The sequence below is a fragment of the Globicephala melas genome, chromosome 1, assembly GCF_963455315.2.
Source record: "Globicephala melas chromosome 1, mGloMel1.2, whole genome shotgun sequence".
NCBI lineage: Eukaryota > Metazoa > Chordata > Mammalia > Artiodactyla > Delphinidae > Globicephala > Globicephala melas.
The window spans coordinates 75,729,048-75,755,879 of NC_083314.1; the positions used below are offsets into that span (position 1 = coordinate 75,729,048).

The 26,832-nt window shown below is 50.8% G+C and overlaps 3 protein-coding genes and 1 pseudogene across 9 annotated transcripts in view; 2 read left to right on the plus strand and 2 right to left on the minus strand.

The window, feature by feature from the left end:
• The window catches only part of ASH1L (ASH1 like histone lysine methyltransferase), a 204,352-nt gene extending 201,768 nt beyond the window's left edge, over positions 1-2,584 (plus strand). For both annotated transcript variants that reach the window (XM_030842181.2, XM_060298439.2), the window contains one exon: positions 130-2,584. In XM_030842181.2, the coding sequence (XP_030698041.1) occupies positions 130-221 (92 nt within the window). In that variant the 3' untranslated portion in view covers positions 222-2,584. The remainder of the gene's footprint in view (positions 1-129) is intronic.
• RUSC1 (RUN and SH3 domain containing 1) lies at positions 462-14,375 on the minus strand. 4 transcript variants are annotated; one of them, XM_030842185.3, is made up of 11 exons: positions 14,166-14,375; positions 12,015-13,463; positions 11,318-11,737; positions 10,215-10,313; positions 9,963-10,045; positions 9,670-9,844; positions 9,476-9,581; positions 9,237-9,283; positions 8,002-8,551; positions 7,152-7,280; positions 462-5,646 (listed from the first exon to the last, which is right to left on the minus strand). In XM_030842185.3, exons 2-11 carry the CDS (start codon positions 13,378-13,380, stop codon positions 5,478-5,480), a joined length of 3,144 nt encoding a protein of 1,047 aa, XP_030698045.1. In that variant the 5' UTR covers positions 13,381-13,463; positions 14,166-14,375; the 3' UTR covers positions 462-5,477. The 4 variants fall into 4 exon arrangements, with proteins under 4 accessions (XP_030698045.1, XP_030698046.1, XP_060154444.1 ...); XM_030842186.3 differs by having other exon boundaries at positions 9,969-10,045; positions 14,166-14,370; XM_060298461.2 differs by lacking the exon at positions 11,318-11,737 and having other exon boundaries at positions 14,166-14,358.
• LOC132594530 (putative uncharacterized protein RUSC1-AS1) lies at positions 12,989-14,391 on the plus strand (annotated as a pseudogene).
• Positions 14,392-14,505: 114 nt separating this feature from the next.
• Positions 14,506-24,835, minus strand: FDPS (farnesyl diphosphate synthase). 3 transcript variants are annotated; one of them, XM_060298484.2, is made up of 10 exons: positions 24,711-24,835; positions 23,405-23,546; positions 21,410-21,550; positions 17,182-17,262; positions 16,912-17,034; positions 16,457-16,545; positions 16,291-16,363; positions 15,512-15,589; positions 15,275-15,409; positions 14,506-14,774 (listed from the first exon to the last, which is right to left on the minus strand). In XM_060298484.2, exons 2-10 carry the CDS (start codon positions 23,543-23,545, stop codon positions 14,574-14,576), a joined length of 1,062 nt encoding a protein of 353 aa, XP_060154467.1. In that variant the 5' UTR covers position 23,546; positions 24,711-24,835; the 3' UTR covers positions 14,506-14,573. The 3 variants fall into 3 exon arrangements, with proteins under 3 accessions (XP_060154467.1, XP_030698059.1, XP_030698058.1); XM_030842199.3 differs by having other exon boundaries at positions 23,405-23,567; positions 24,711-24,814; XM_030842198.3 differs by lacking the exon at positions 24,711-24,835 and adding an exon at positions 23,644-24,702 and having other exon boundaries at positions 23,405-23,567.
• Between the last annotated feature and the right edge of the window lie 1,997 nt (positions 24,836-26,832).

Sequence of the window (26,832 nt, forward strand, 5' to 3'; positions counted from 1 at the left end):
GGAGAAGGCCTAAATTGCTTATAGGTCAGAAATGGAACCATTGAATTCCTGTGATCTCCTGAGAGCTCAAATCTGGAATAAGGAGTTGGGAGGGTAGTATTTGATGAGCCTCCTTGGTTCTGTTTTCAGCCATCGATGTGACCTACTTGCTGGAGGAAGGATCAGGCAGGAAACTTCGAAGGCGTACTTTGTTTATCCCAGAAAACAGCTTTCGGAAGTGAACCTCAAAGAATGAGAACCTCAAGCATCTGGGATCCAGTGGAGCTAACAGTCCTGCCTCCTGTTCTCTGAGTGTAGACAGGGGTGGGAAGGGTCCGTCCAGCAAGGGGAATGGGGCCATGTCATTGACATTAGGTACTTAGTAAACCTTGGAGCTAGTGGAGAGGAAGAGGAAGGGGATCTGTCTAAACAGTTCAGTTTAACTTGTTTTCCTCTCCATTGCTTCACCCTGAGGGTTAATAATGTAGGGTGGAGGGCAGAGCACATTGGGGATGACCAGAATCTTTTGGTACTTTACAGCACTTGACCCTCCCCACAGCTTGGGTTTTTCTGTGTCATCCTCTGATCCTGTAGGCATTGCTAAGAAGCTGCTTCCTATACCCAGGTATAACTCAAACTCCAAAGGGATAGGGCCAGGATCCCCACCCCTACCCTGTCTGTTCTCTATAGGCTCCAAGAGCTACCCGAGACGTAAAACAGAAACAGTAGCTGGGCCTTGTTCCAAATCCCTGACTAGGAAAAGTTTCTCTCTCCTCTTTTGCCCAACCAGGTCAAAGTAAAATGTGAGTTGACAACTCAAAGCACTTGTAACTGCTGCCCCCTCCCTACCTCTACTCCCCCAAATGGAATCATGGAATAGGGAAGGCCCCCATGGGGTCAGAAGGGCACAGTACTTATTGTAACTATTTTTGTTTTAACCTTCATAACCTGCCGAACATATTTTTTTCTAATGAGAAGCCCAGGCCCCCGCCAGCACACGTGCTGTTTATGCGCTATGGTTCTTGTGTGTCTGCTGTGCTGTGCGAATGGAGATTCATTTCAAAGAAAAATCATTTTAAAACCTACATAAAAATGAACTCTAACCACCCCCCAACAAAAGTCACTACATAAACTGTTGAGCAGTATTCACCTATCAGAGTATTTGTTGTGAGTGTAGATTATCAATTGAAAACACTACTTCTTGTTTTACTTGTACAGTTTTCAATGTCCATCTCTTAAAGAGACAGTGTATTCTCCCCACCCCTAGTTCCATCTTTCCTCCACCTTCCTGATGACTTCATCTTCAGGAGGGATATCCAGGGTGTCACCTTCCTTCCCATTCTCTTGACCAGAAGTTACCAGATAATACTGTCTCTTTAAAAATAAAATTTAAAAAGCTTTGCTTTGTTGTCTTTTCAGACAGACATATGCATATACGTTTTAGGTGTTCTTATAAGAGAAAAGATGGTTTTTAAATGTGCCAAGTTGTGTGTGTATATATATATGTATGTATATATATATATATATATCTGCTGCGTGATTAGTAAGCAATACAATAGTTAAACATTTTCCCATTACTTTTTTCTAATATTGGACCAATGCTCTCCTAATTGTACATTTCCTCTTATGATGACGACGCTCTGACTTGTTTAGGTAGAAACATTGACCACCTTCCATTCCATTGAATCTTTCTTTTTCTCCTTTCTGTGTCAATCTTGAGGAAAAAACAAAAAAAACAAAAGAGACAGGGGATGCCAAAGATCCCCCTTGAGCAGAGAAAAAGCAGAATAAATATTTTATTAAAGAAAAAAGAGAATTAAGAAAATAGTTTGGAGTATTTTCTTACTGTAGAGAAGCACTGTACATTACTAAGAGACCTGGGTATAAGATACTCACGTGTGGAGCTGGGAAAATCGCATGTCCAAGCCCGTTTGAGTGGTTTCTTTTGGTTTTCATTGCAGGGAGCCGGGTGGGAGGGAGGTGGGAATAGGGGCACTTTGGGGGTCTCCTTTTAGTCAAAGCAGGAAAATGACAAGAAAGAGATTAAAATTCAATATTTCCTTTAATAGTGTTAAACGCTAAAATTTTAAAAAAGACGAAAAAAGAAAAAAAAACTTTGTAAAATGCGAGAACAGAAGCAAAAGACACTACGCTCTGTCATTTTATCTTTCTTTTGTTGAAAGACTAAAAACTGAAATGTTTTTTAGACAATCAAATGTTAGGTAAGTGCAAAAACTTGTTTTTTCTTACTGGTGTAGAAATTAATGCCTTTTTTTATTTTTCGGTTGTTTTATAATAACGAATAAAAAGAACCCCCTAGCTGCCAGGCGGGTTTTGGTGTTTGAAATGCGGGGCAAAGCACTACATCACTGCAAATAGATACAGAGTTAGTCTGCATGTCTGTAGGCTGTGTGATTGCGGAAAATATAAATGCTGCTAATATATTTCCTTTTTACAAAAGCATATCTAAATAGATGATTGTTTTGATGTTAATCTTTGTAAATTATGTATTACCAATTTTAACATTGGATGTAATTGCATAAAAAGCTTGCATCTCAATCCTTGAAAGTCTAGTATTAAATGGAAAAAACTTTTCCTAACTACAGAGTGATGAGCTTGCTATTTTTTTCCTCTTCCTATCCTCCAGTTGTCTTTCAGGATCTTCTCCATCGTGTTTCCAAAGAGATCTGTTTAAAACCACATCATCAGCATCCTGGGCCCCACGTGGGCACGCTAACTGCTGTTGACTATCAGATAAAGCCATTTCCTCAATATTACAATCTTTTTGGTCTGGGACCAGCCTAGCCAATCAACATAATAATCTTCTACACCTCTACCGCTTGTGACACATAGACATCATAAGTTTATGCTACATTTTCTAGGCCACTATGTTAGACCATTTCCACTGTAAGCAATTTACACGTATTCATTTATTTAGTCTTCACAACAGCCTTTTTGGTTGGTACCAAAACCAAATTTTATAGATGAGGAAACTGAAGCAACAGAGAGGTTAAGTAACTCACCCAAGATCTTGTAGCTAATTAATCCTCATAATAGCCCTCTGTAGTTACTATACCCATTTTTGTAGAAGCAAAAACTGAAGCTCTGGAAGGTTAAGTATAACTTGCCAAAGATCACCTAGTAACTAGTGTTGGAGCCAGAACTCCAAAATCTTTATGTTCATCTGCAAATAGGAAAGTGTCAGAAATAGCCAAAGCATGATCCTACTAAGGAAGATAAATCCATTCCTGCCAACAACCGAAAGACCTAACAAAATCTTGCCCCAGACAGGAGTCAGACATTTAGGGTTTGAGTCAGCTAGACTATAGTTGCTCGGAAGCATCAAGACAGTTGACTGCAAGAGCTCAATCTCCACTCCTACAAGAACTTGGGGTTCGTCCCACTATCACACAACAGTCTATTCATGGCTGCAAAAACAATACATTAGTAGTTTTTTTAATCTTTAATTTTTTAACCTTTAATATCCCTTTAATACCTACTTACAGCTGTTCTATTCTAGATAATATGTAATGATAATAGTACAAAACTAATTTCATATCAGTGTTTGTCCTATCTCAAGATGTCCTGCAAGGAGGTCCCCTGTTCTGTTACCTGAGAACCATTAGGCTCCAACTGCCAATATCACCATATCTCACTGATGCTCTGACAGTATTGTTCTATGACTCCTCCCACTTTTGAGGATTACCCACTATAAAACCAGGCACATAGGGATAGGAGTCAGGAAAAGGAGAGGGCAGGTTGAATCACAGGAAATTAAAGCTCTATATCAGTAAAGGATTTCTAAAACTTTAGAATCATGCCCCCCCACAAAGATTACTCTGTAGATCTCACTTTAAGAAATATTGGTCCCAAAGTCATCTTTTATATCTACTCTTTTATAAATTAAAACTTTATAAAAACAGAACTTCTTTTTGCAGGAGTAATTTGCAATTGAAGACGCATCATAAACTTGAGTACTCCCGCTCTTAAGAATATAACTATGAATTCCCAGAGGCTCTCAGAATCCAGTTTGAAAAACATCACCCTAGAAAACACCTGAAACGCAAACTAAGGTCCAAAACTGAGAGGGCTGCCAAACACAAAAAGCAAAATTAAAGCAAGGAGCAGATGAATAACATAAATTGGCCAGGAATGGGGAGCATTAAATCTTAGAAAATGGCAAAAGTATGAGACATCTGATTCTAACCAACCCTGCCCCTGAGTATTTCCAAAGCTTCAGATCTAAGATTTTTATTTCCTCAAGTCCTTTCTCCTAACACCAGCCCATTGTGCTCTTAACCAAGTTCCCAAAGATGAAGGAAAACTTAAAATTTCTTTCCTCTGTTTCACCTCATAGTTCTCAGCTTCTCCCTAACTTTCCTGTTGCCTGGTTATAATTATAGCTTTCTATTTTTCTAACCTTTTAGTGATTCTCCTCTAGGCAATCATTTATAGTGATTTCCAGCCCCATCCTCCAAGCTCTAGAGCATTTAGCTATTCTCATTTCAAAGGCCTGAAACTCATTAACTCCTAACAAAGTAATAGATGTTAAGTTATTATGCTTCCTAAAATTATAGCACCACAGAATGGTGATATTAAATAGAAAAAAATGTGTCCCTTCTTAAAACCTTTTAATCCTTCCCATCACCTCAGATAGTCTGATAAGTACAATTTCATGGACTAAGTCTTCCCATCTCTCCCATATCTCCTCAGGCTCCTACCATATCAGTCTCACCAAGCAAAGATATCAAGTCTCAGGCTAGAGAGGCACTTCCTGCAAGTCAGGCACCAATTGGGGACTACTTCATCATTCCTAAGGGAACAGAAAGAACTAGACCTGGGCTAGGAAGGAAGCATCTCCCTTGGGCGCCCCATAATATGGCCTCCCTCCCCTCCCCCCTAGCCTATGTCCTGAAACCGACAGTGACAGACACGTTCAACTCCCACTCTTTATTGGGACAAAGGAAGAAGAAGGCAGACCGACACCACAGGCCCACCCGCCAGGGGTGTCCAGACTTCAGCACCTAGTACAGCATGAGTATATCATAAATACAGGCAACATGGGATGGGTGAAGTGGGTAAAGTTTCCATACACAGGAAGAAGCCTAGAGGCCCTTCTAGTCTTGGAAACTGAGGCATACACTGCACTGCCACAGTCTACTTACAGATGAAAAAGATAGAGGGGGGCGAGATTTGCATTTTGCAGATAGGGAGCTATTCCCTACTGCGGGTTGGAAAGAGGAAAGAGATTGCATGGAGGGAAATGCCTTTTTATACATCTGGAAGAAGAGCAGATTTCACCTTATAGATGGGTATGGGAGGGAAGGAGGAAAGTTTATTTTACATGTTAGCAGAAATGGATGTGGGAGGAAAGTGTCATTTTGTAGACAGGGAAAGTACTTCGGGGATGATCAGTTTACATGGGGGAGAGCTCACAGGCCATTCCATTCCCAGGTGACAGGAGGGAGAGAGGTGCAGGAAAGGAAAAGGTCCTAGGCCTAGAGAACAAGAGAGGTGTACCCCACAGGCACCAGCCCCTCCACTCCATCCTTCCCACAGCGGAGCCAGTCCTCATCCACAGTCGCGATGACATGCAGCACTTCCCCATGCCGGAAGCTCAGCTGGTCAGGTCCTGCAGCATTGTGGTCACAGAGAGCTCGGACTGCCCTATAAGGAGCCAGAGGGAGATGCTGGGATGAAGTGAGGCAGGGGTGCCCAGCTGTCCCTAGCCTCACCTTCCCACTGTATGGTATGTCCCTGTTGGTTCAGCTCAGTAAACATCAGTTGGGCTCTGGAAGAGACATGGGGACCACATGTTGATTCTATTTGGGCCCCCAGCCCTCTCCTGAGCTCCAAACCCACTCTTTAGCTGCTTATTTGATGCAATTTGCACTTCTCTGGTGCTTCAAATTCAACATATGCAAACAAAATGACTCATCTTAACCCTCCAAACCAGTCCCCTTGTGTCCCCTATAGTGGTAAATGGCATCACCTTCCACCCAGTTGCTCCTGGCAAAAACCAGGCTGTCTCAGTCTTTATATCCAGTCGATCACCAAAACCTGTTTGATGTTTGTATCTCCCACCACTTTATATATCTTTCTCTTCAACCCCACTGCCATTGTCCTCATTTAGGCCTCTCTACTCTTTCTCTGGACCATTGGTATATGATCTAACTGGTGTGCCTGAACCTTGACAACCCTGTCCAGCTCCATTCTCCAAACAGCAGTCAGAGCTGTTTAAGTCTAAAACTTAAAACTAGCAAGCCTGTTGTCACCAGACTTCAGACCCTTCAATGGCTCCCACTGCCTTGGAGTGATGTCCAGATTTCTTAGCTGGCCTACTGAAGCCATCAACCTCCCTAACACCACTGCCAGCATCCTCCACTCCAGCCACAACTAATCATGTACTCATAGTTCCTCACTTACCACACCTGGGCTTCTCCACCTTTGCATCCTGTTCCTTCAGATGCACACCCGCACCATCACTAGGCCTTCTCTGAGTCCCCAGACCTGGGGAAGAAGCCCTGTCTCTATGGCTCCAAAGGACTCAGTCTTCCTTTCCTAGAGTCTTTCCCACACAGAATTGTAAATGCTCGTTTATTCACTGGTATCCCCACTGGAATACAAGCTCCTTGTGGGCAGGGACTCCAACAAGTTTTCCTTTGCATTCCCTCCCCCAGCATAATGCTAAGCACATAGTAAGTACCTGAAAAGTAATCGAATGGAAAATCAAGAAGCCTAATTCAATGGATTGAGAGAACCGAAGCCAGACCCTAAAGTCAACGCAGCCCCTCATACCAAATTAGAAGACCCCTCTAAAGAGAAGAACAGTGCCCCAGTGGACACACGTGTGCATTCGTATACACATAACATAATAAAAGTTACCACTAACTGGGCACCTTCTGTGTGCCAAATGCTTTTATATTGAATAAAAGCACGTTTAGTCTTCATGACAACCATAACAAAAGTATAAATTATCCTCTTTTTACAGAGAAAGAAACTAAGGTTCAGAGAAATTAGTGTCACACCAATAATAAATAGCAAAGATGCAACGCAAACCAAGCACTGACTTTACAGCCCAAGGCCGTTTACACCGCCTCCCATCCACTCTGTGAAGACAGAAAAACACATAGGTATAACACGCACACCACTTTCTCCCCGACCCTCCTTACCTGTGGGTCTGCGCTGTGCTGGGTGCCGAGACCTCAAGTTCCTTAGGAGAAGAGGGAGTCTCGGGAGGTGCCCCCCGCTTCACCAGAGCCAACACACTCACTGTCGGGGGCAGCCAGCTGGATGGTCTCCTGGAGGAAAGGATGCAGGGTCACAGAGGTCAACCCACCTCCATAAAAAGAACCCAAGTACCCAGGACTTGGAGGGAGGAAGAGGCTGAGGGACGCAACTGTGGTTCAAAAGAGGTCAGGATTGGTCACTGCTGACGGCAGAGTGGCAGTTGTGGGACAGTTACCTTTAGGGTGACTAGGGAGGTGACAACGAACGTCTACAACACCAAAAACTACAAAGGGACCTATGGAACCAGCAGGCTTAGATCCAGAGGGTCACTAGAGAGTACCTGAAGCCATTAAAGAGCTACCAATGGTCAAAACCTAGAGCAGGAGTTGGCGAACTTTTTCTTTTTTTCTAAAGGGCCAGAAAGTATTCTTGGCTTTGAGGGCCAAGAGGCAAAATGGACAATATTACGCAGGTATTTACATAACTGTTAAAACTTAACGACTTAAGAATATAACCATTTTTACTTCAGGGCTGTAGAAAAGCCAGACTGTTAACCTCTGACCTAAAGGATCCCTACTGAGTTTCAAATTGGGGTGACTGAGGGAATTCCCTGGTCCAGTGGTTAGGACTCGGCGCTTTCACTGCTGGGGCCCAGGTTCTCAATCCCTGGTCCAAGAACTAAGATCCCACAACCTGTGTGGCACGGCCAAAAAAAAAAAAAAAACAAATTGGGGTGACTGAGGGCTCTGAGAGGAGATCAGAAGTCATGGAGAGGACCAGGAACCCCATTACCTGGACTTTGGGGCTCCACTCTCAGTTTCTGTGAGGCCCCCAGGCACTCCAAACAGTCTCCCCAGCCATACGCCTCTGCCTGGTGCAGCTTCCTCTGTGGGCAGGGACCTCTCCTGTGCGACCTCAGTTGCAGTCCTGTGATGCCTCGATCCCCATCGGGGAAGAGGGAAGCCCTCGGTGCCGCCAGAGGCGTAGACCCGGGAAGCCTGGGTCAGCTGCTCCCACCAGCTGCCTGGGGTAGGAGGGCTTGAGGGGGCCGAAGGGCCTGGAGGGGTCTCCCCAGAAGCCCCCCGGAGGCTCTGGGCCAGCCGACCCCCCCAGTGCAGCATGGCTTGCACAGTCTGCTGCAGGGCTGGAGGCGAGCCTGGGGGGTCAGGGGCCTGAGGCAGGCCCAGGGGCAGGTGGTGGTGGTGCTCAAAAAGCAGGTCCAGGTGGAAGGTGAGCACCGACAACGGCTGCAGCAGGAGCAGCAGCTCCGTGGACAAGGAGGGGCAGCCGCCCTGGGCCAGGGAGAAGAAGCCGGTGGGCAGGTACAGAAGGGACAGCAGGCCTGGGAAAGAGCAGGCTAACATCAGCCCCTGCTCTGGGCCTAGTCCAGAGCATCAGCCCACCAATCGGCGAACATCCTCCCAGGCCTCTTACTATGCTGGGCACTGGGGCAGAGAGAGGGGGACACGGAGGGGTGCAGAGCTGCCACATCCCCGCCTGTGTGGAACCACGGCCTAGAGAGGGAGACACACGTAGAACGTGTGGTGACAAATCTATAACGAAAAGGAGGACTTGAGGGCCATGGGAGCAAAATGGGCGAGCGGGGTGCGGAATGGGGGCGAGTTAGCCTAGTTTGAGGTTGGGGGTAGAGCCTCGCTGAAGAAGGACCCGAAGGATGAATGAAAGTTAATGAGGAGGCAGGAGGGGCAGGAAGCCCTATTCTAGGTGGAGGGATAGTAAAAATAGGGCCCTGGGGCAGGAAGAACAGGAAAGGAAGACTGTCACAGGACCAGGGAAAGCCCCAGACCTGAAGGCAGCGAGCAGAAGGCGGCAGAGGCCAGATAACCAAGACTTTGGAGGTTACGGTGAGGATTTGGGTCGTTCCTCCTATGGACAATAAGACTCCTTGAAAGAGTTTTAAGCAAGAGAGTAGTAAGATCTGGCACCAGGGGGAACCAACAGAAGAGATCCCTTCCCCCACCGGCCCCAGCCTAGCACCCCCATCCTCTCCCATCTGAGCCTCTGACCTGCATCTTCCTGGAGACTGGAAAACCACAGCTCCAACTGCTTAGTGCTGGGGGAGAGAGGAGGGAACAGAAGTTCAAGGAGGTGGAGGACTCCAGCCCCCTGTGGGTGGAGGATGGGAGATGAGACTGGAAGAGGGAAGGCCTTCTCTGGGGACATGGGGCACCCACCATGTGTCCCACCCATGACACTCCTGCCATCTCCAGGCCATGGGAGGGATGCCAGAAAGAAGGCCACTCACTTGAGGAGGCCCAGGATGAAGGCATGGAAGCGGCTACGGCTGCTTCTTAGCAGGGCCAGACGGCTGACCTGGCCATACAGGGTTCCGAGGGAACGGGCGCTGGAGCCTGAGGACACAGGGCGCAGTCAGCTAGGCCCAGTCCCTGCCCCAGTCCCTGCCCCCGCCCGCCCAGCCCCACACTCCTCCCCCTTCACCTGGCTTCACAGACGCCTCCACCACGCTCCAGGGGCTGCTCCGGCGCTGCCCAGTGATGAGGTCTTTCCGGAAAGGCTTCAGCCCGTCGGCCACCAGGGCATGGAGGGCCGGACAAAGGGTGGTCAGCACAAGGTGCCCCACATCTGGGCTCAGACGGCTATCCCCCAACTGGGCCTGGAGGCAGTGCAATGGGCATGGGTCCAGAGATACCTCCAGCCTTCTCCCCGCCGATTGCTCCTGCACCTCAGAGCTACATTCACCTCCTCAACCCCAACGCCCTTCCCACAGGCACCTTCACCTTCTGCACTAAGTTCCGGGCGGCCCCAAAGTGCGAGATGATTTTATCCACTGAAGCGCTGACAGCTATCAGGAGACCTGGGTGGGGGCCAGGGAAGGGAAGAAGCGTCAAAGCCCCCTGTCTCTCCCTAGGCAAACCCCAAGGGACTTGGAGAGCCCGGTTTACACAATTTGACCCTGAGAGAGGAGGGCCTAAGCGAGGGGAAGTTGATTCCCAAACCAAGGGTCGGAAGTCAGGGTGTCCTACCTTTTTTCTGCTCCTGCAGCTGGCCAGTCCCACTCTGGGCTTCTGCCATCCACAGTCGCTGGTCCCCGGGGACGCCGGTGAACGACCAGGAACTACGGACTGGGGTAAGGGAAGAACGCAGTGACACCAGAAGTTACCTCAAGGACTCCAGGCTTCCACACGGGTCATCTCCCGCGGGTCTGCAGCATCCCTGCCCTTGAAGTCTTGGGAAAGGGAGCACAGGGCTGGGTGGAGCATACGGCAGCTCGACCCGGGCTCCCAGAGTGAAATCCTGCACATATCTCAGCACTGCCATCCTGCTCCCCACTTCCCGGTTCCTATTTCCCTTCCTCACGGCCCAGCTCCTCGATCCCGGAAGTCCCGACGTGGGGCAGCCGCGCTCACCTCCCGCCTGCCAGGCAGAGGCCTGTAAGGCGGGAGATGACAGGGCGAGGGAAGGGAGGGGCAGCATTGTGCCCGCCGCCTGGGGCCCTTGTCAGGTCTGCAGGGACCCAAGGAGCACGTGGGGAGCCTGGACCAATGGAAAGACAGACAGACGGGAAAGGGAGGAGAGACAGGGGGAGAGGAGACCCAAGGATTGGGAGGCTGGAAGGCGCCGGAAAGGGGAAACCGGGGTCCTGCGCCAGCATCTCGGAGGAGGGTGCCCGCTGCAGCCCACGTGGGGCTGGCCCCATGGAGAAGGAGTGACCAGAACCCCCTCAGCCAATGAGCTCAGCGAACTTCACCCTTTACCCTTCCCGAGCAAGGTGGGGATCAGGCTCGAACTGCACTGGCCAGAGAATTCCACAGAGGGTGTGACCCAAGGTCCTTACCAATGGACTTGCTGGGACTCCCTTAAACGCATGAAAGCCTGCTAAGCCCGTATCCACTATGCCCGGGCCTCGAGGGAGAGTGGCCGGGCCACGAAGCGGAAAAAGCAGCAACCTTTGCCCAGTACAGGGAGCCAGCAGGGCCAGACTCCCCAGTACCAATGAACTTAGAATCTGCCCAGGTTGAAGGGCAGGACCCAGAATAGGTCTGGGCGAGGATGGGTGGGGCTTTGGAGTGGGCGGGGCAGCCCCGCCTGAGGCGTGGCCCGCGGGGCTGGCCCGGGTCCTTCTTACGTAGCCTGGGAGGAGGCGGTGGGCTCCTGGTCCAGCGAGGGGCCTTCGGCGGACGAGGTGGCCGTGGCAGCGGGGGGGCGGGTACCTGGCGGAGTGGGGAAGCCGCGGCGGGGAAGGTGCTACTTCTGGGAAAGAGCGGGGACAGCAGCAGTGCCAGCTCAGGGCTGGCCAGGCAAGGCAGGTCCCCCCTAGCCGGAGGCGAATAGGCCCCCACCGGGGACAGGCGGACAGGCAGCAGCTGCTCCTCTGGGGGACTCGGCGCCCCCAGTAGCCGCAGCCCAGCGCCGGGCCAGCCGGGCCAGCCGGCCAGAGGCGCCAGGAGCAGAGACCCAGCTGCGGCCGCGCCCCCACCCTCCAACAGGGGGCGCCCGTCAGCCGAGAACCGGAAAACCAGAGGCCGAGGGAGCGGGAGGGGACTGGCTGCAGGCAGGATTGGCGGGGCAGGTGCGGAGGGGAAGGAGGCCAGCGGGATGGGCAGCCAGGCAAGGAGGGGCGGGAGAAAGAGGGAGCAAAGAGTTAGTCCCGTAACCCAAGGACCCACCCCGTTTCCCTTTCCCGGAGCGCTCCCTGGTAGAAGGGGACGGGAAGGATGGGTGACACAGAATGGAGGGGAGACAGGGGGTCGGGTTGGAAGCTTTGGAGGTGTGGGCGAGGCCAAAGCCCAGCCCTCCTCTCGCTACCTCCTGTGGCCTCTTACCCTCAACGCCGGCCTGCGGGCCTGGTTCCTCCGGCTCCTTTGCGGCTGGGGCCTCCTCACCAGCAGCTGGGCTCCCTGCCCTGCCCTCTTCGGGCTGCCCCTCTGCTATGGGCTGCAGCCCAGGTCGGTTCTTCTTCCTCCGTGGAGGGACGGGTGGAGGTGGGGGCCGGGGCGGGACCAAGGACCAGCCAGCTGGGGGGTCTCGGGGCGGGACTGGCGGGGGCGGGGCCCGGCTTCGGGACCTGAGTTCCTTGAAGGTGGTGACTTCCCGGGGAGGCGCCGGGGAGACACCGAGCGACCCCGTGGGGGGCAGCTCGGTGTCTGGCGAGAAGACGATGAGCCAGTCACTGCGGTCTTTCTTGGCCTGCGGCACGAGGGGCAGCCCTGGGCCCCGCTTGCGCTTCTGGGCCAGCTCGTGGAAGGACGTGATTGTCCGGTGGGGCACCGGCTCCTTGCTGACGTCACTTCTCCATTCCCCATCAGTTTTCCCTGCATCTGTTTTGGAGCCCGTATCAGTTATTCCTGTATTGGTCTTCCAACCGGAGTCGAATTTTCCAGGTTCAGTTTTCCAGCTAGAGTTAATATTCCCATTGACTTTCCAATCAGAGTTATTGTTCTCAGTGATTTTCCAGCCAGCTTCAGTTTTCTCTTTGTCAATTTTCCAAATGGGGTTGATTTTCCAACTGGGTTCGGTTTTCCCAGCATCGATTTTCCCATCATCAGCCTCTAGGAGGTCAGAGGTAGGGAGGTCCTGCTCCTCAGCCTCATCCTCTTCCTCTAGTCCTGGGGAAGGCAGGTCCTGGCAGGTGGTCAGGGCATTGCAGTTGGAGTCCAGGCCAGAGCCAGGTGGAGAGGAAGCTTCAGAGCAGGAATCAGGAGAGCAACAAAAGCTGTCTGGGGAGCAGGCGCCTGGACCTGCAGAAGCCAGTGAGGAGCCTTGCTCCAGAGGAATGATGCTGGGCTGAGGGTGGACATCCTCATTGCCAGGGAGGTCCCTGGAGTAGACCGAGATGGGGGACTCATCAGGGCTAAGATCTGAGCAGGAGCTGAGAGAGGAGGAGCAACCCGGGTCTGAGGGAGAGGCAGCCCCCTCTTCGTCCTGTGCTGGGTCCTGCCGGTTTTCTAGGCCTGGCCCATGCTCCTGGCAACATCGGCAGGGAACGGCTGGGCTGTTGGAATTGGCGTCCACCAAGGTCCCGCTGCAGGGGCCCCGGCTCTCCTTGCCCCCAGTGTCACCTGGGGGAGGGGATGTGCTCAAGGGCCCCTCCCGAAGCTCCGGACGGCGGGACAAGTGCAGGCCCAGAGAGACATGCTGGAGGTGGATGTGGTTGAGGTTGCAGAGTAAAGCCCTCTGAGGGGACAGCATGGTGCCAGCGGCGACGGGATGGCCTCTAGAGAATGAGGAGCAGGCCTCTCACATCCACCTACCTGGCAACCGCAGATGCAGCCCTAGAAGACAGGGATGGTGAAACCCAGCCAGTGAGGGAGCGGGCCGCGGGAAGGACACGGAGGTGACTGACGGCTGGGGCAGGCCTGGAAAGGCGCCTTGGACAATATTTAAATGAGATGCAAATAGACATCGACTGGCCATTAGTTTCCGCTGCAGTGTTTGCAGGTGGAGTCGAATGTAACCCCCCAGGAATGGGGCGGGGAGGGTCAGAGAATGCGGCTGCGCTCTCGATCTCCTTGGAGGTGCAGGGGCTTGGAAAAGAATGGGGCCCAGAATGGACTCCGGGTCCTCTCTGCTGCAATCTGGCTCTGCTCCCCAGCCTGCCCCTCACTCCCAGGGGAAGGGGTCAAGGGACGCCCCGCCCAGATGCTCTGAAATTGGGTGGTGGGGAGGCTCGTTTGGCTGGTTGATGCAGGAAAGGGGCGGGCGTGGGGGAAAGGACGGAGCAGCCGTCATCATGTCAACTCCGCCTGGCAGTTAGGCCAGCCGGCACAGACCCCGAGCTCCGGCCTCCAGCCACGGTGCACGTTCACCCTGCTCCGAAAACCAGCGCGTCTATCTATCCATTCTCTCCCCATTTGTCTCTATCATCCAGCTACCACCCCACCCCTTCTCTATTCATTTTTTACCGCTAACCTCTCTTGCCCCACCCCGCATGCCCCAACCCGTCCATCCACACCCACAGGACGAGCCATCCTCACCAGGGTCCTCCTGCAACCGCTCCAGCGTCTGCTCCTTCGCAGCTCGGGTCCCCGCCCGGCCTGCACAGACTGGAGGGGAGGGGAGCTGGGACAACCGGCGCCAGCGCTGCGCAGCCGCGCCCCTTCACGCATGGGCGTGGCGTGGCTCAGACCCAGCCCCCAGCGCTTGACGTCTCGCCTGTGTCACCCACCCAGGCCCGGCTCAATGGCTTTTGATGCAGCCTAAGCTTTCAGTCCCAAGAGGGTCCTGAAGCCAAGGCCCGAGGTCCTCGCTTCCATGCAACTGCCCCCCACCCTGCCCATTCTAGACAGAGCTGCGCCCCTGGCTGGCACAAGCAGGAACAGAAGAACCACAGGTTAGACAACAATTTATTGAGAGCCTCCCCCTCCACCTTCACAGTCTCTAAGTCACTTTTTCCGCTTGTAGATCTTGTTTGCTAGCCCCAAGAAGATGGCTGGGGGCAGGGGCGCAGCATACTGCTCAATGAGACCCATAATGTGGCTGTAACTGTGTTCCTCGTACTGCGTGAACACAGCCCGAAGATTCATCTCCTCGTATAGCGCCTTTACCCGGGCCACCTTCTCGGCCTCCTTCTGCCCATAGTTCTCCTGAAGGATTGGAGGCAGGAAAATGGGCTTATTAATCTCCCCCCAGCACCTCCAGGTCCCCTCTCCTTCCCCCATCCAGATATTCCAGAACATCTCCAATGCCATTCACTCCATCCCTGCCTCCAGTTTCAAGTGTCTCTTAGTATCTAAGATCTTGAACCTCCCCCTCCCCATCCCCATCCCAAATGCTCAGATAGTGGCTCAGGCCTCAGTTTCCTCTAGTCCAGGGTTTCCCAACCCTTGGCACATTTGAAATTTTGGGCTGGATAATACTTTGTGTGGAAAGCTACTGTATGCATTGTAAGATGTTGGGCAGCATCTCTGGCCTCTACCCACTAGAAGTACCTGTGACGCATGCACACACACCAAGTTATGACAAAAAAAAATGTCTCCTGACACTGCCAAACGTCCTCTGGGGGGTCAAAATCACCCTCACTGAAGAACCACTGCTCTATCCCCTTTTTCAGCAGCTCAGGGATCCACAGCCCTCTCTCAGGCACCTGCAGGATCTGGCGCTGTTCCGGAGAGGCCCGTTGCAGACACTGAACCACCAGCCAGCTGCACTTGTTGTCCTGGATGTCAGTGCCGATCTTGCCCGTCACACTGGGATCCCCAAAGAGATCAAGGTAATCATCCTGGGTGGGGGCAGGTGCAGAAAAGGAGGAATGAAGAGGCTCCAAGGCAGGGAAAGAGGAAAGTTGGAGCCTTTTCTCTGCCAGTGCCTCATGCCTTCCTACCTGAATCTGAAAGAACTCTCCCATCTCCAGCAGGATCTTCTTGGCATTGGCATGCTCCTTCTCCCCATCAATGCCCGCCTACAGTGAAAAGGGGATTAACAAGCCATACACCAGAGATACCTTCATCTTCCTGTGGCCGCTTCATTCCACGAGGTCTTGCCCCAGTGCAGCCCCCAAATCTTCTGTCCTCTCCTTTCAGACATCCCTGGCTTCCCTGATCTAGGAAATCCTGACTGATGGCCCAGCCCCCATCCCACTTATTTTAGCTGGGTCTTCCTGTGAGTCATGGCAGAGGTGAGTCCATTCTGGAGGCCCTCAGACTATCTCTTCTCTCACAAGGCTCAGTCCCTGAGTCACTGATCCTTCTTCCTAATCTTTTCGCCATTTCCAAATTCTTTCAGGATAAAAAGGAAACTTGGAGAAGGTCAGCACAGACAGTTAATCCCACTGACCACCTCCGAATCCAGTCTCCTCCCTCTCAGCCTGAATTATATCCTCCCCACTCCTATCCGTACTCAGATGGAGGATTTATTGTTCCCCCTTGATGGGCCATCCACATTCATATTAACCACTCAGTTAATTTTCACAATAGTTCCATGGGTGGGGATTTTTATCCTCATCTTACAGCTGAGGAAACAGACTCAGAGAGATTAAGTAACTTGCTCAGGATCACACAGCCATTCAGTGGGGGCACCAGACTGTCCAAAGTTGTCTGCCCTGTGGCCTCCTATCCAAAAGCCCACCTGGGCAAGGCAGCGAGGGTGGGGAGGCTCACTCACCATATACATAGCAGCAGCTACAGGAAGGTAAAAGGAGTAGAAAGCTGTCTTGTACTTGACAATAGATTTGTACCTGAGCACAGGGAGAAGATAAACTCCTCAGAAGGATAATGCCCCCGCCCCAGCCCTCCCTCACTGTCCAGATATGGTTCCCATTGTCCCTCACCTCTTTTCAGTGAATCTGCCAAGATCTACATTGCCCTGGGGGGCCGTGATGAGGTCCAGGGTCTGTCCGATCTCAGTCTGATAAGAACTCTAAGGAAGAGGAAAATGGCCCATGACCTGGGCTTTCTCCAGGGCTGGAGAACCCTGAAATCTTGGGCCCTACATCCCATACCAGTTGACACCTGGGCAGTCAGAAAGACAGCAGGAGGGAGAGAGGGGCCCAAGACTCAAGGCCCATCCAGTCACACACACCATCCCTTACGACTCCTCAGTCACAGAGACACAGAAGCCCCTCTCGCCACCACCACCCTCCCCAATTCCCTTCCTCAATTACTTCCCCATCCAGGCAAACCGAGGTATCTCCTGTGTCCCGAAACAAGCTAGACGAGAATGTCCTACAGAGGCCAAGGCTACTGTGGGCAGCCTCTGGGCACTGAGCCCTGGTCTGCAGCACACCTGCAGGAAGAGCTCAATCAGGTTCATATAATAGGGCTGCTCCCGGCAGTAGAACTTCAGCAGGCGGTAGACACATGCTTCCAGAAGGAAAGCGTCATTGATTGCATCCAAACCTATGCCTGGCTGTCAAAGACACAGAAAAACAAGCAATCAGTCTTTGGCCTAGACTCATACCAAGAACCTGTAACTCTGAACACCTCCACAGGCTCCACGTGACCATCTCCCCGTGGCCTGTTCCCATGCCCACCGCTACCTTCCCGCCCACTTTACCTTCTGATACCAGCAGATCTGGCCCCGTCGGGTGAGGGATGAATCCATGATGTCGTCTGACACCACGAAGAAGGCTTGGAGCTAGAACGAAAAGTGGAATAAGAGCCCCAGGGCTCCTTATTACTGTTCCTTCTGCCAGCAACAGAGCTGCTGCTTTTGAGAATCACTGAGCTGGTAAGGAAGGTCAGGATGAGGAGGCCGAGGACTTTTTTTTTTTTTTTTTTTTTTGCCACACTATGTGGCATGTGGTATCTTAGTTTGCCAACCAGGGACTGAACCCGTGCCCCTGCACTGGGAGCGCGGAGTCTTAACCACTGAACCACCAGGGAAGTCCACCAAGGACTTTTCGTCTGTGCTGTGGGACTTTGGAAAGTTACATGACTTCTCTGGCTCAGGCTTCCCACCTATAAAAAGGGACAAAAACTCCCTTGTTTTCAAAGTAAGAGACACAACAGATCTCTGACATCTCCAGACAAGCAGCCCTAGACAATCCCTGGTTATCAGGGAGATGATGAAACATCTTCATATACTGGACTCTCTTGCGAAAAACTTCAGTGAATGCTTCAAGTAAGATTTCTTCATGCAATTTGACTTTACATGACTTGTGGAACAAAAAAGCCTGTTCCTGTGTCCTCCCCGGCACTCTGCTTACCTACTCCAGTGACCAGGAACAAAACCCCACCTCAGGGAGCTCGTTAGGGAGCGCAGGTCTAATAGGATGGAACTCAAGTCTGACTTCCGGTAACTTTCACCCATGGGTCTTAAACATCATCAAAGGGCTTCCTCTTCTGAGTGCCAGCCTACTTGAAGGTACCCAAACGTGCTGGTTCCCCACAGGACTGTGAACTCCTTGGAGGCAGGGCAATGTGTTTGTCCCCCTGGCACTCCCAGAGCCCAGCACAGCATGGTCCCAGAGTGGGTGTGTCATAAGTGTTTGTCTAAGAAATAAATGAGAGAATGAAGCACTGTAACGTCCCCCAGGATAATTCTTGCAGTCAGGCTACACATTCCGGCTCCTTCAAACAGCTTTTGAAGACGTGGTTTTTGTTTTTTCTGGGTTTTTTTGGCTGCACCACACGGCTTGCGGGATCTTAGTTCCCTGACCAGGGACTGAACCTGGGCCCTCAGCAGTGAAAGCGCCGAGTCCTAACCACTGGACCACCAGGAATTCCCCGAAGATATAGTTTTGAAATCTTCACCCCACCCTGATCCCTGTATGTGCTCTAGTGGATCTGCATCGCTCAGAGGAAGTGCCCAACACCACCCACCAGCTCACGTGTGGGCAGAGAAAGGGTTACGGCGATCGCTGCTCTTGTTTCAGGCGAGGTCCCTGTGCACCTTGACCTCTGACTTCGCCCTGGGGTGGGACCTGGGTTTTCCACACCGGGGGCACACGTTTTATTTATGATGTGTTTATTTGGAGTGACATTGTTCCCCTGAAGCCACAGGTCCACTGCCTCCCCTGAGTGATTACAAGGGCCATCTGGTTTCAACCAGCACCACTCAACCAAGATTGTCTCCAAAGGGCGTTCATTCTGTGGCCTCCCTCAATCTTCTCTGCCCCCCAACTGCACTTTCTATTTGTTAGGAGAACTTTAAATCTATAGGGATGGTACCACAGTACTGGGTTGCGTTTTTTTAGTCATCTTCCCAGGTATGTACTATAGTGGGAAGTAACGGGAAATATACCACATTACCTACGTAGCATCCTTACCAAAATGTTTACCCTGATTATTTCCTCATGATATTAAGCAGACTGGATTGTGAGATACTCTACCAAATAATTGGCCTGGACTTTAAAAAGTCAACTGTGATAGAGGAAGTATTCTAAACACTGGAGAAAAACTACCAAATGCGATACATTACTCCTGCTTGGATCCTGGATGTTAAAAAAAAAAAAAAAAAAAAACTATAGTGGACAACTGGGGGGGATTTACAAGTATTTAAATATGGAATATACATTAGATAATATTTTAGTACCAATGTTAAATATCTTGGATGTTGCTATGATCTGGATGTGCCCTCCACCAAAATTCGTATGTTGAAACCCTAACCTTCAAAGATGATGGTATTAGAAGGTGGACCCTTTGGGAGGTGCTTAGGTTATGAGAATGGAAGCCTCGTGAAAGGGATTAGTGCCGTTATGAAAGAGACCCTACAGAGCTCCCTTGCCCCTTCCACCTGAGGACATAGCAAGGAGATGCTGGCTATGAACCAGGAAGAAAGCCCTCAGCCGACCGTGCTGGTGCCTTGATCTTGGACCTCCCAGCCTTCAGAGCTGTGAGATATAAACTTCTGTTGTTTATAAGTTACCCAGCCTGTGATATTTTGTTGTAGCAGCCCAGACAAAGATGTGATAACAGTATTGTGGTTACATAGGCAAATGTCCTCATTTTTAGGAAGTAAATGCTGAAATAGAAAAGTAAGAGATTGAAGGAGATGAGGCAGAAGTGAAAGGAAGATAGAAGCAGAAATTATAACAAAAATCATCCAAAACAATGGTGGACAGCTCAAATGGAATCTTGGGGAAGTGACAGAAGTACAGCTGCGTTTAAGAAAACACGGGGCGCGGTGGGGGGGACTTCCCTGGTGACGCAGTGGTTAAGAATCCGCCTGCCAATGCAGGGCACGCAGGTTCGAGCCCTGGTCCAGGAAGATCCCACATGCTGCGGAGGAACTAAGCCCGTGCGCCACAACTACTGAGCCTGTGCTCTAGAGCCTGTGAGCCACAACTACGTGAGCCCATGAGCCCACGTGCCACAACTACTGAAGCCCGTGCGCCTAGAGCCCGTGCTCTGCAACAAGAGAAGCCACCGCAATGAGAAGCCCCCGCACCACAACGAAGAGCAGCCCCCGCTCGCTGCAACTAGAGAAAGCCCGCGCGCAGCAAGGAAGACTCAAAGCGGCCAAAAATTAATTCATTAATTAATTTTTTAAAAAAAGAAAACATGGGAGTTTCCTGGTCATCCAGTGGTTAGGACTCAGGGCTTTCACTGCCAGGGCCCAGGGGTCAATCCGTGGTCAGGAACTAAGATCACGCAAGCCGCGTGGCACGGCCAAAAGAAAAAAACACCCCCAGATGCACCCAGTGCAGCTGAGGTTAACAGCAACCGATTCTACCAGGTGAGCTGTTGGCCCTTCGTACTCTCGCCTCCCTCCGCCCCACAGCTCTGCCCCTCTCCTCCTGCCCTTCCCTCCTTGCCCGCCCTCTGTGTTTATGGGCTCCTCAGCCCCTCCAGATCCCTAGAAGGGCACCAGGGGCCCTTCACCAGGGGCCCCGTCCACAGTGAGGCCATCGTCCTTCTACCTCCTTGGAGGCAAATCCCTATTCTCCAGCCCCATCTCTCTTACAGGCTCCAGATTGGAATTTCCAACACCTGCAGGACAGACAGCTCCACTTGACCTGCTCATACAGAGAATGCGGTGTGGCCGACTCAGCTCGTCACGTCCTCCCTCGGGCCAGCTGCTCCTCTCCGCAGGCCAGAATCACCCGTCATTCGCCAAGCCCTGAGCGTCTTCCCTCCTGGGCTCACTGGCCCCCTCCTCAGGGCCTGGCACCGCCGCCCCCAGAACCTGGTCCCCCTGTCGCTAATGAAGACTTTAGGCCAGGCCAGCAAACCATACACCTTCAAGGGCCAAGTGAGCTTGGAGACAGGAAGATGTGGGGATTGGAGCAAGATAAAGACAGACCCACACATGTCCTGTCTTGGGAAAGTGGCCTCAATTCAACTTCAGCCAACTGTTGCTACATGGGACTCTGGACCCAGATCTAGCAATTTTCCAAGTAATGCTAGAAATCTGGTGTTTTATGTGAAATCTCTTCTTTGTTAGATTTAGGGAACTTAATTTTAAAATATTTTCGAAAACTACCAATGGGCTTCCAGTTTTCAATCTTTGCCACAGAACAACGTTCTAGAAGAACTACCTTACTTCTGCGGCTGTCCCCTGCTCAGAGGAAAGAGTTGACAACTTTATGGCCAGTTCCAAGGCCCTGGCCCACAGCAGGTCTACAGGTGAAATGTGTACCCACTGGCAAAAGAGTTTCCCCACATTTGTTAACCCTTGGAGTAATTCACTAAGTCTGGCTGCAGCACACTAGAGGCACAGAAACACAACCAACCAAGAAACCAAGTCTCAGGCCCATCCCTCCTTGCCCCACCCCATCCTACCCAGAGTACCCCCACTCTAGTAAACCTCGTCTTCTCCTGCCCCTCCCCCTCCCTCTTACCAGTTCCACACACCAGCCCACGGTCAGGGCCCGCCGGAGACTTTCAGCATCCTGCTTCCTGGGCTCCACCAGCTCCCGGAACGCTACCAGCACTGTCAAACCCCGATGGTACTTGCCTCCGATGGCATTGTACTCCAGGACCTAGGGGCAAGGGCAGAGCGACAAGGCATCAGGGTCTACAGAGCAGCTATTCTGAGAGTTCTCCTTGCCCTTTCCCACTTCCAACCACGAGACCTAACTTTATCCTCCTCAACCCCAACCCCTCCTTCAGGCAGCCTCTGGAATTGCTATTCTCTTGGCTTCTTCCCAAATCCTGGAGCACAGCTAGAAGTTCTCCAGTCCCCAGGCTCTCTCTGCATTGCCTTCTTCAGTACACTTAAAGGCTCCATACAGGAGATTAAAATCTGCTCCCAAACCCCCAGGATAGGGCTTGAACTGGGCGAAAACTCTGTACGTGCTACTGATAGGGACAGAGTAAAAGGACAACGTAGGTGATTAAATAGTTAATCCCACTAGGGGACTGTAAGTAAAGAAAAAAAGTATGGGAGACCCCTGTAAGTTAATGATCACTGAAGAAAGCAGGTTCGCTTAACCACAAAACCAAGCAGGCCTGCTTAGCAACAAAACCATGCAACAGAGCACAAGATATGCCCCAAAACAATAAAATAATGGTGGCATGAGACTCACATCCTGCCCAGTGAGTTCAGTAAGTTAATGACCCCGAGAACATGCTCTCTGCACACACACAAAAAAATTTATGGAAAGGCGACATTTCAGTGTGAAAGACCCTCATTGTACTAAGACCTGAAATAATTGTTCCATAGCGACACGACAGTCCTGGCTTAAACATGTAGGGACAAGAAAACTCCCCTGCCCAACCCGGAGGAGGAGGTGATGATGAAAGCATGACATCTACTCAAGAATGAGGAAGAAGGTGGTTTTGTCCTCCTCCCCACTTTTCCTTTGATTATAAAACTGTAGCCCACAAAGTTCTTGGGGTGTGGCACCCTCTCACCCACCGGCTTGTAAGCCTCACAAGCATTCTATGCTAATAAATCACTTATTTTCTATCACTTTGCCTCTTGCTGAATTCTTTCTGCGCTGAGACATAAAGAACTGGAGCTCCTCAGAGCCCCCAGAAACACCACCTAGTGGCTTCACTATGGGAATGGCTGGCGTGCTCACGTCTCTCCTTCACCCCGTCCCCAATTCTCCTAACTTCCCCTTCACAGCCCATTCCTCCTTTCTCAGCCACCTCCTCCAACCCACAGTTCAACCTATCTGCAAATGAAAAGCCTCTTTCACTTTATTAAAGGCAAGCCCCCTACCCACAGAGTTGGCCAGAGGACAACTTGGAGGGGACCGAGGTTGGGGAACCCACGCCCCACTCCTCCAATGGCATCCCCTCCTGCTGGGGCTTCTCATTGTGCCTTCTGCTGCCCTGCTGTCAACCAGATCTAATTCACTGGGAAGACTTCCCTTTTAATCTCCATCCCAGTGTAGACAGACATCCTTTTCCTTAGTTCCCCTCAGACAAATGAGACAGCATTTACAAAAAGAATTACTAGATACTCCAAAAGAAAAAAAGAATTAGGCAACTTAAGTATCCCAGCAATAGCTCCTGTTCTAGAGCAGGGGTTTCTGATGATACACTAGCTTCACTCAGGCCCACTTCAGACTGCTTCCTCCCAGGTCCCTGACAAGGTAGCACCTTAATGATTTCTGGACACCTAATTCCCTTTCTCAACAAAACTAAAGACTTACCAGGTTCAAGGCCCTCCACCCCCATACAAAGCAGTCTGGCTGGCTCAGCAGAACCACAAGGCAGGATTGATCGGCTGACTAAATATATCTGCCCAGGCCCCAGCCCCTCCAGAGTGGACCCAGAGTCACTCAGATAAAAGCCTGCTCCCATACCTGTCAAAAGCCAGAGCTGGATCCCACACATGCACAGAGAGTGCAAAGGTTCACCCTCTCAAGTTGTAAACCCCTCACCTCCTTGAGTCGGGCAATAGCATCTCCTGTCTCTGGGTGTCCAATGTCCTCCTCAGTCAGCACCTTGACAATCTGGGAGAAGTGCTGGATGAAATCCTGCCTTTCTTGGGCATAAACATCCAATTTCTGGTCTCCATTCATTCTGAGGGAGGAGTAAAATGCTCTGACAAGAGGGAGGACAAGTCAGAAACCTAATCAGCTGCTCCCCTCCCCAAGGCCCCTCACCCCGCCAAACTCACCGAGGCTCCTCTGTCCATGCTTGGCACCAGCAGCGGGCACTGTGCCAGGCCCCCAGGACTGGGCACCCATGCACCAGGGAGGGCTGCCGTAGGGAACCCAGCCACCTCTCCCGGGGTACCCAGCAGGGGGCTGGCAGCAAGAAGAACCCCACAGATCTCAGCCAGCGGGACAGGGGCAGCATGGGGGGTGGCCTAGGGAGGGGGCATCAAGCACTCCCTGCAGGAGCAAGCACCAAAGGCAGATGCACGTTGTCAGCTCCCCGGGTCACCCTCCAAACTTTCACCTCCATACCCAGAATGGCCCACTCTCTTCTGGGCTGAGCTTGAGGGCGTTTACAGAAAGAAACGCAGGGAACAAAAAGTATGGCTGCGTGACCAAGACTCAACTGATCACACTTAAAATAAGACGGCTAGAACTTAATGCCACCTAACTTTATCCGGTTGAGAAACCGTCAACGCCTCTTCCAGGGAGCCTCTGGAATTGCTACACTCTTGACTTCTTCCCCCAAGTTCTGGAGCACATGATAAAAGAGTCCAGAGTAAAGGACCTCAGGACTGGGGGCTGGGAGGACCCTTAAATCACCCTATTTTATGGAGGTCAAACTGAGGCTCTAGGAGATAGGAAGATACCTGGGGAGTGTCAGCGCCAAATCTAGAACACAGGTCTCCCCTGGTAGGCGGGGAGAGGGGAGCGCAGGCTCTGAGATGCCTCAAGAAGAGAAGTGAAGGCGGAACCCCTGGGTGCTATGGACATGTAGCCTGGGGCTCTGGGACTGGGCGTCCTGAGCCTCACAGAACTGGGACTGCGCAGACAGCCTCGGAGCAACACTGGGTGGGTGGGGAGGGTTCGCAGCAGAAGAGCAAAGCAGGGTGCAGTTATCCTGTGGGGTTTCAGGAAAGCACATGGCAGAGTTCAGGAGTTTCTGCACATCCACAGTGTCAGTCGGTCCACCAACCCCCAAAACGGGGGAACTCTAACACAACAGACTGGACCTCCTGTGCCTTAAAGTATCGCTACAGAGGTAAGGCCGAGTTTCTAACCCCTGCCAGCCCTCGACCTCTCTCACCTGTTCCTGGACGCCAGTTGCTGCTCCAGATTGTTGGCTGGGTACTCCTAAAAGCCGGACCGCTCGGCGCTCAGCTCCCTGGGACCAGTAGTTCTCGATCTCCTTTCACTCTAGGTAGAAATGCTTCATTAGACTACAATTCCCGACATGCCATAGGAGGGACAAGGACCACGCGATCTAGTGCTGGCTGGCTGGGCGGAGACGAGCCACACTGATTGGCTGCTTCCCCTCGTATGAGCATGAGGTCCTGTAACCAACAGCCAATGGAAGGGCTGCGCTCAGGGCCGGAAGCTAGGAGGAGCTGGAGTGGGCGGAGGGTGGGGTGAGGATGGATGCAGCCGAGGTGAAAGCGTAACAGTTTGGGAATTCCCTGCACCCTAGCTCCGAGCTGTTACCTTTACTACGCACTTAAATTTTCATTATCTTCCTGTGCGGTTGAGTGGCACATTACTAAAAACCCAGCTGGACCAGCTTGGTCACTTAACAGGTTGTCTAACTGAGGCAAATCATTTAACTTATCTGAGCCTCAGTTGACTTCCTTGAGACTATCTCCCCTCGAGTGTTACATGAGGATAACACTGTGATATAAAGTATATAAAGTGCTTTAAGTGCTCAAGCAAGATAAGACTCAGCAGAAACTAGAAACTTTACGCTTACACACACACACACACACACAAAACACTGCTTACCCACCCATCATGGGTAAATATAAAAGCTAAAACTATGAAAGGCTTAGAAGAAAACATAAGGGTAAGCCTTCATACCTTGGATTTGGCAATAGATTCTTAGATGTGACACCAAAAGCATAAGCAACAACAACAAATAGATAAATTGGACTTCATCAAAATTAAGATCTTTTGTATATCAAAGAACACTATCATAGGAGTGAAAAAAAACCCTACAGAATGGGAGAAAATATTTGCAAATCATACATCTGATAAGAGTTTAATATCCAGCATATATAAAGAACTCCACAACAAAAATACAAACAACCCAATTAGAAAATGGACAAAGGACTTGAGTAGACACTTCTCCAAAAAAAATACACAAATGGCCAATAAGCACATGAAAAGATTCTCAATACCATTAGTCATTAGGGAAATGCAAATCAAAACCATAATGAGATACCACTTTACACTTAGTAATATGGCTATCGTAAAAACAAAAAAATAAAAAACCTGAAAATAACAAACACTGATGAGGATACAGAGAAGTTGGAATCCCCATACATTGCTAGTGAGAATGTAAAATGGTGCAGTCGCTGGGGAAAGCAATTTGATGGTTCCTCAAAATGTTAAACATAGAATTATTATATGACCCAGCAATTCCCCTCCTAGATATATACCCAAGAGAAAACAGAGAGGCAAACAAACTTGTACAGCAATGTTCATTGCAGCATTATTCACAACAGCCAAAAGGTGGAAACAACCCAAGTGTCCATCAACAGATGAATGGATAAACAACATGTGGTATATACATAAAATGAAATATGATTCAGCCTTAAAAAGGAAGGAAATTCTGACACATGATACCACATGGATGAATCTTAAAGGCACTGTGTTAAGTGAAATACACCAGATACAAATGAAAAAATACTCTATGATTCCACTTACATGAGGTACCTAGAGCAGAGACAGAGAGTAGAATAGTGGTTGTCAGGAACTGGGGAGAGGGAAGGATAGGAAACTATTGTTTAACGGGTATAGCGTTTCATTCTGAGAAGATTTTAAAAGTTCTAGAAATGGGTAGTGGTGATGGTTGCACAACTGTGTGAATACACTTAACGCCACTTAGCTGTACACTAAAAAAATGGTTTAAATAGTCTTTTTTTTTTTTTTTTTTTTGCTGTACGCGGGCCTCTCAGTGTTGTGGCCTCTCCCGTTGCGAAGCACAGGCTCCGGACGCGCAGGCTCAGCGGCCATGGCTCACGGGCCCAGCCGCTCCACGGCATGTGGGATCTTCCCGGACTGGGGCACGAACCCGTGTCCCCTGCATCAGCAGGCGGACTCTCAACCACTGCGCCACCGGGAAGCCCTAAAATGGTCATTTTTATGTTAAGTATATTTTACGACAATAAAAAAATTATTACACCTACCTAGAGTAGAACTAGAGAGAGGTCCAG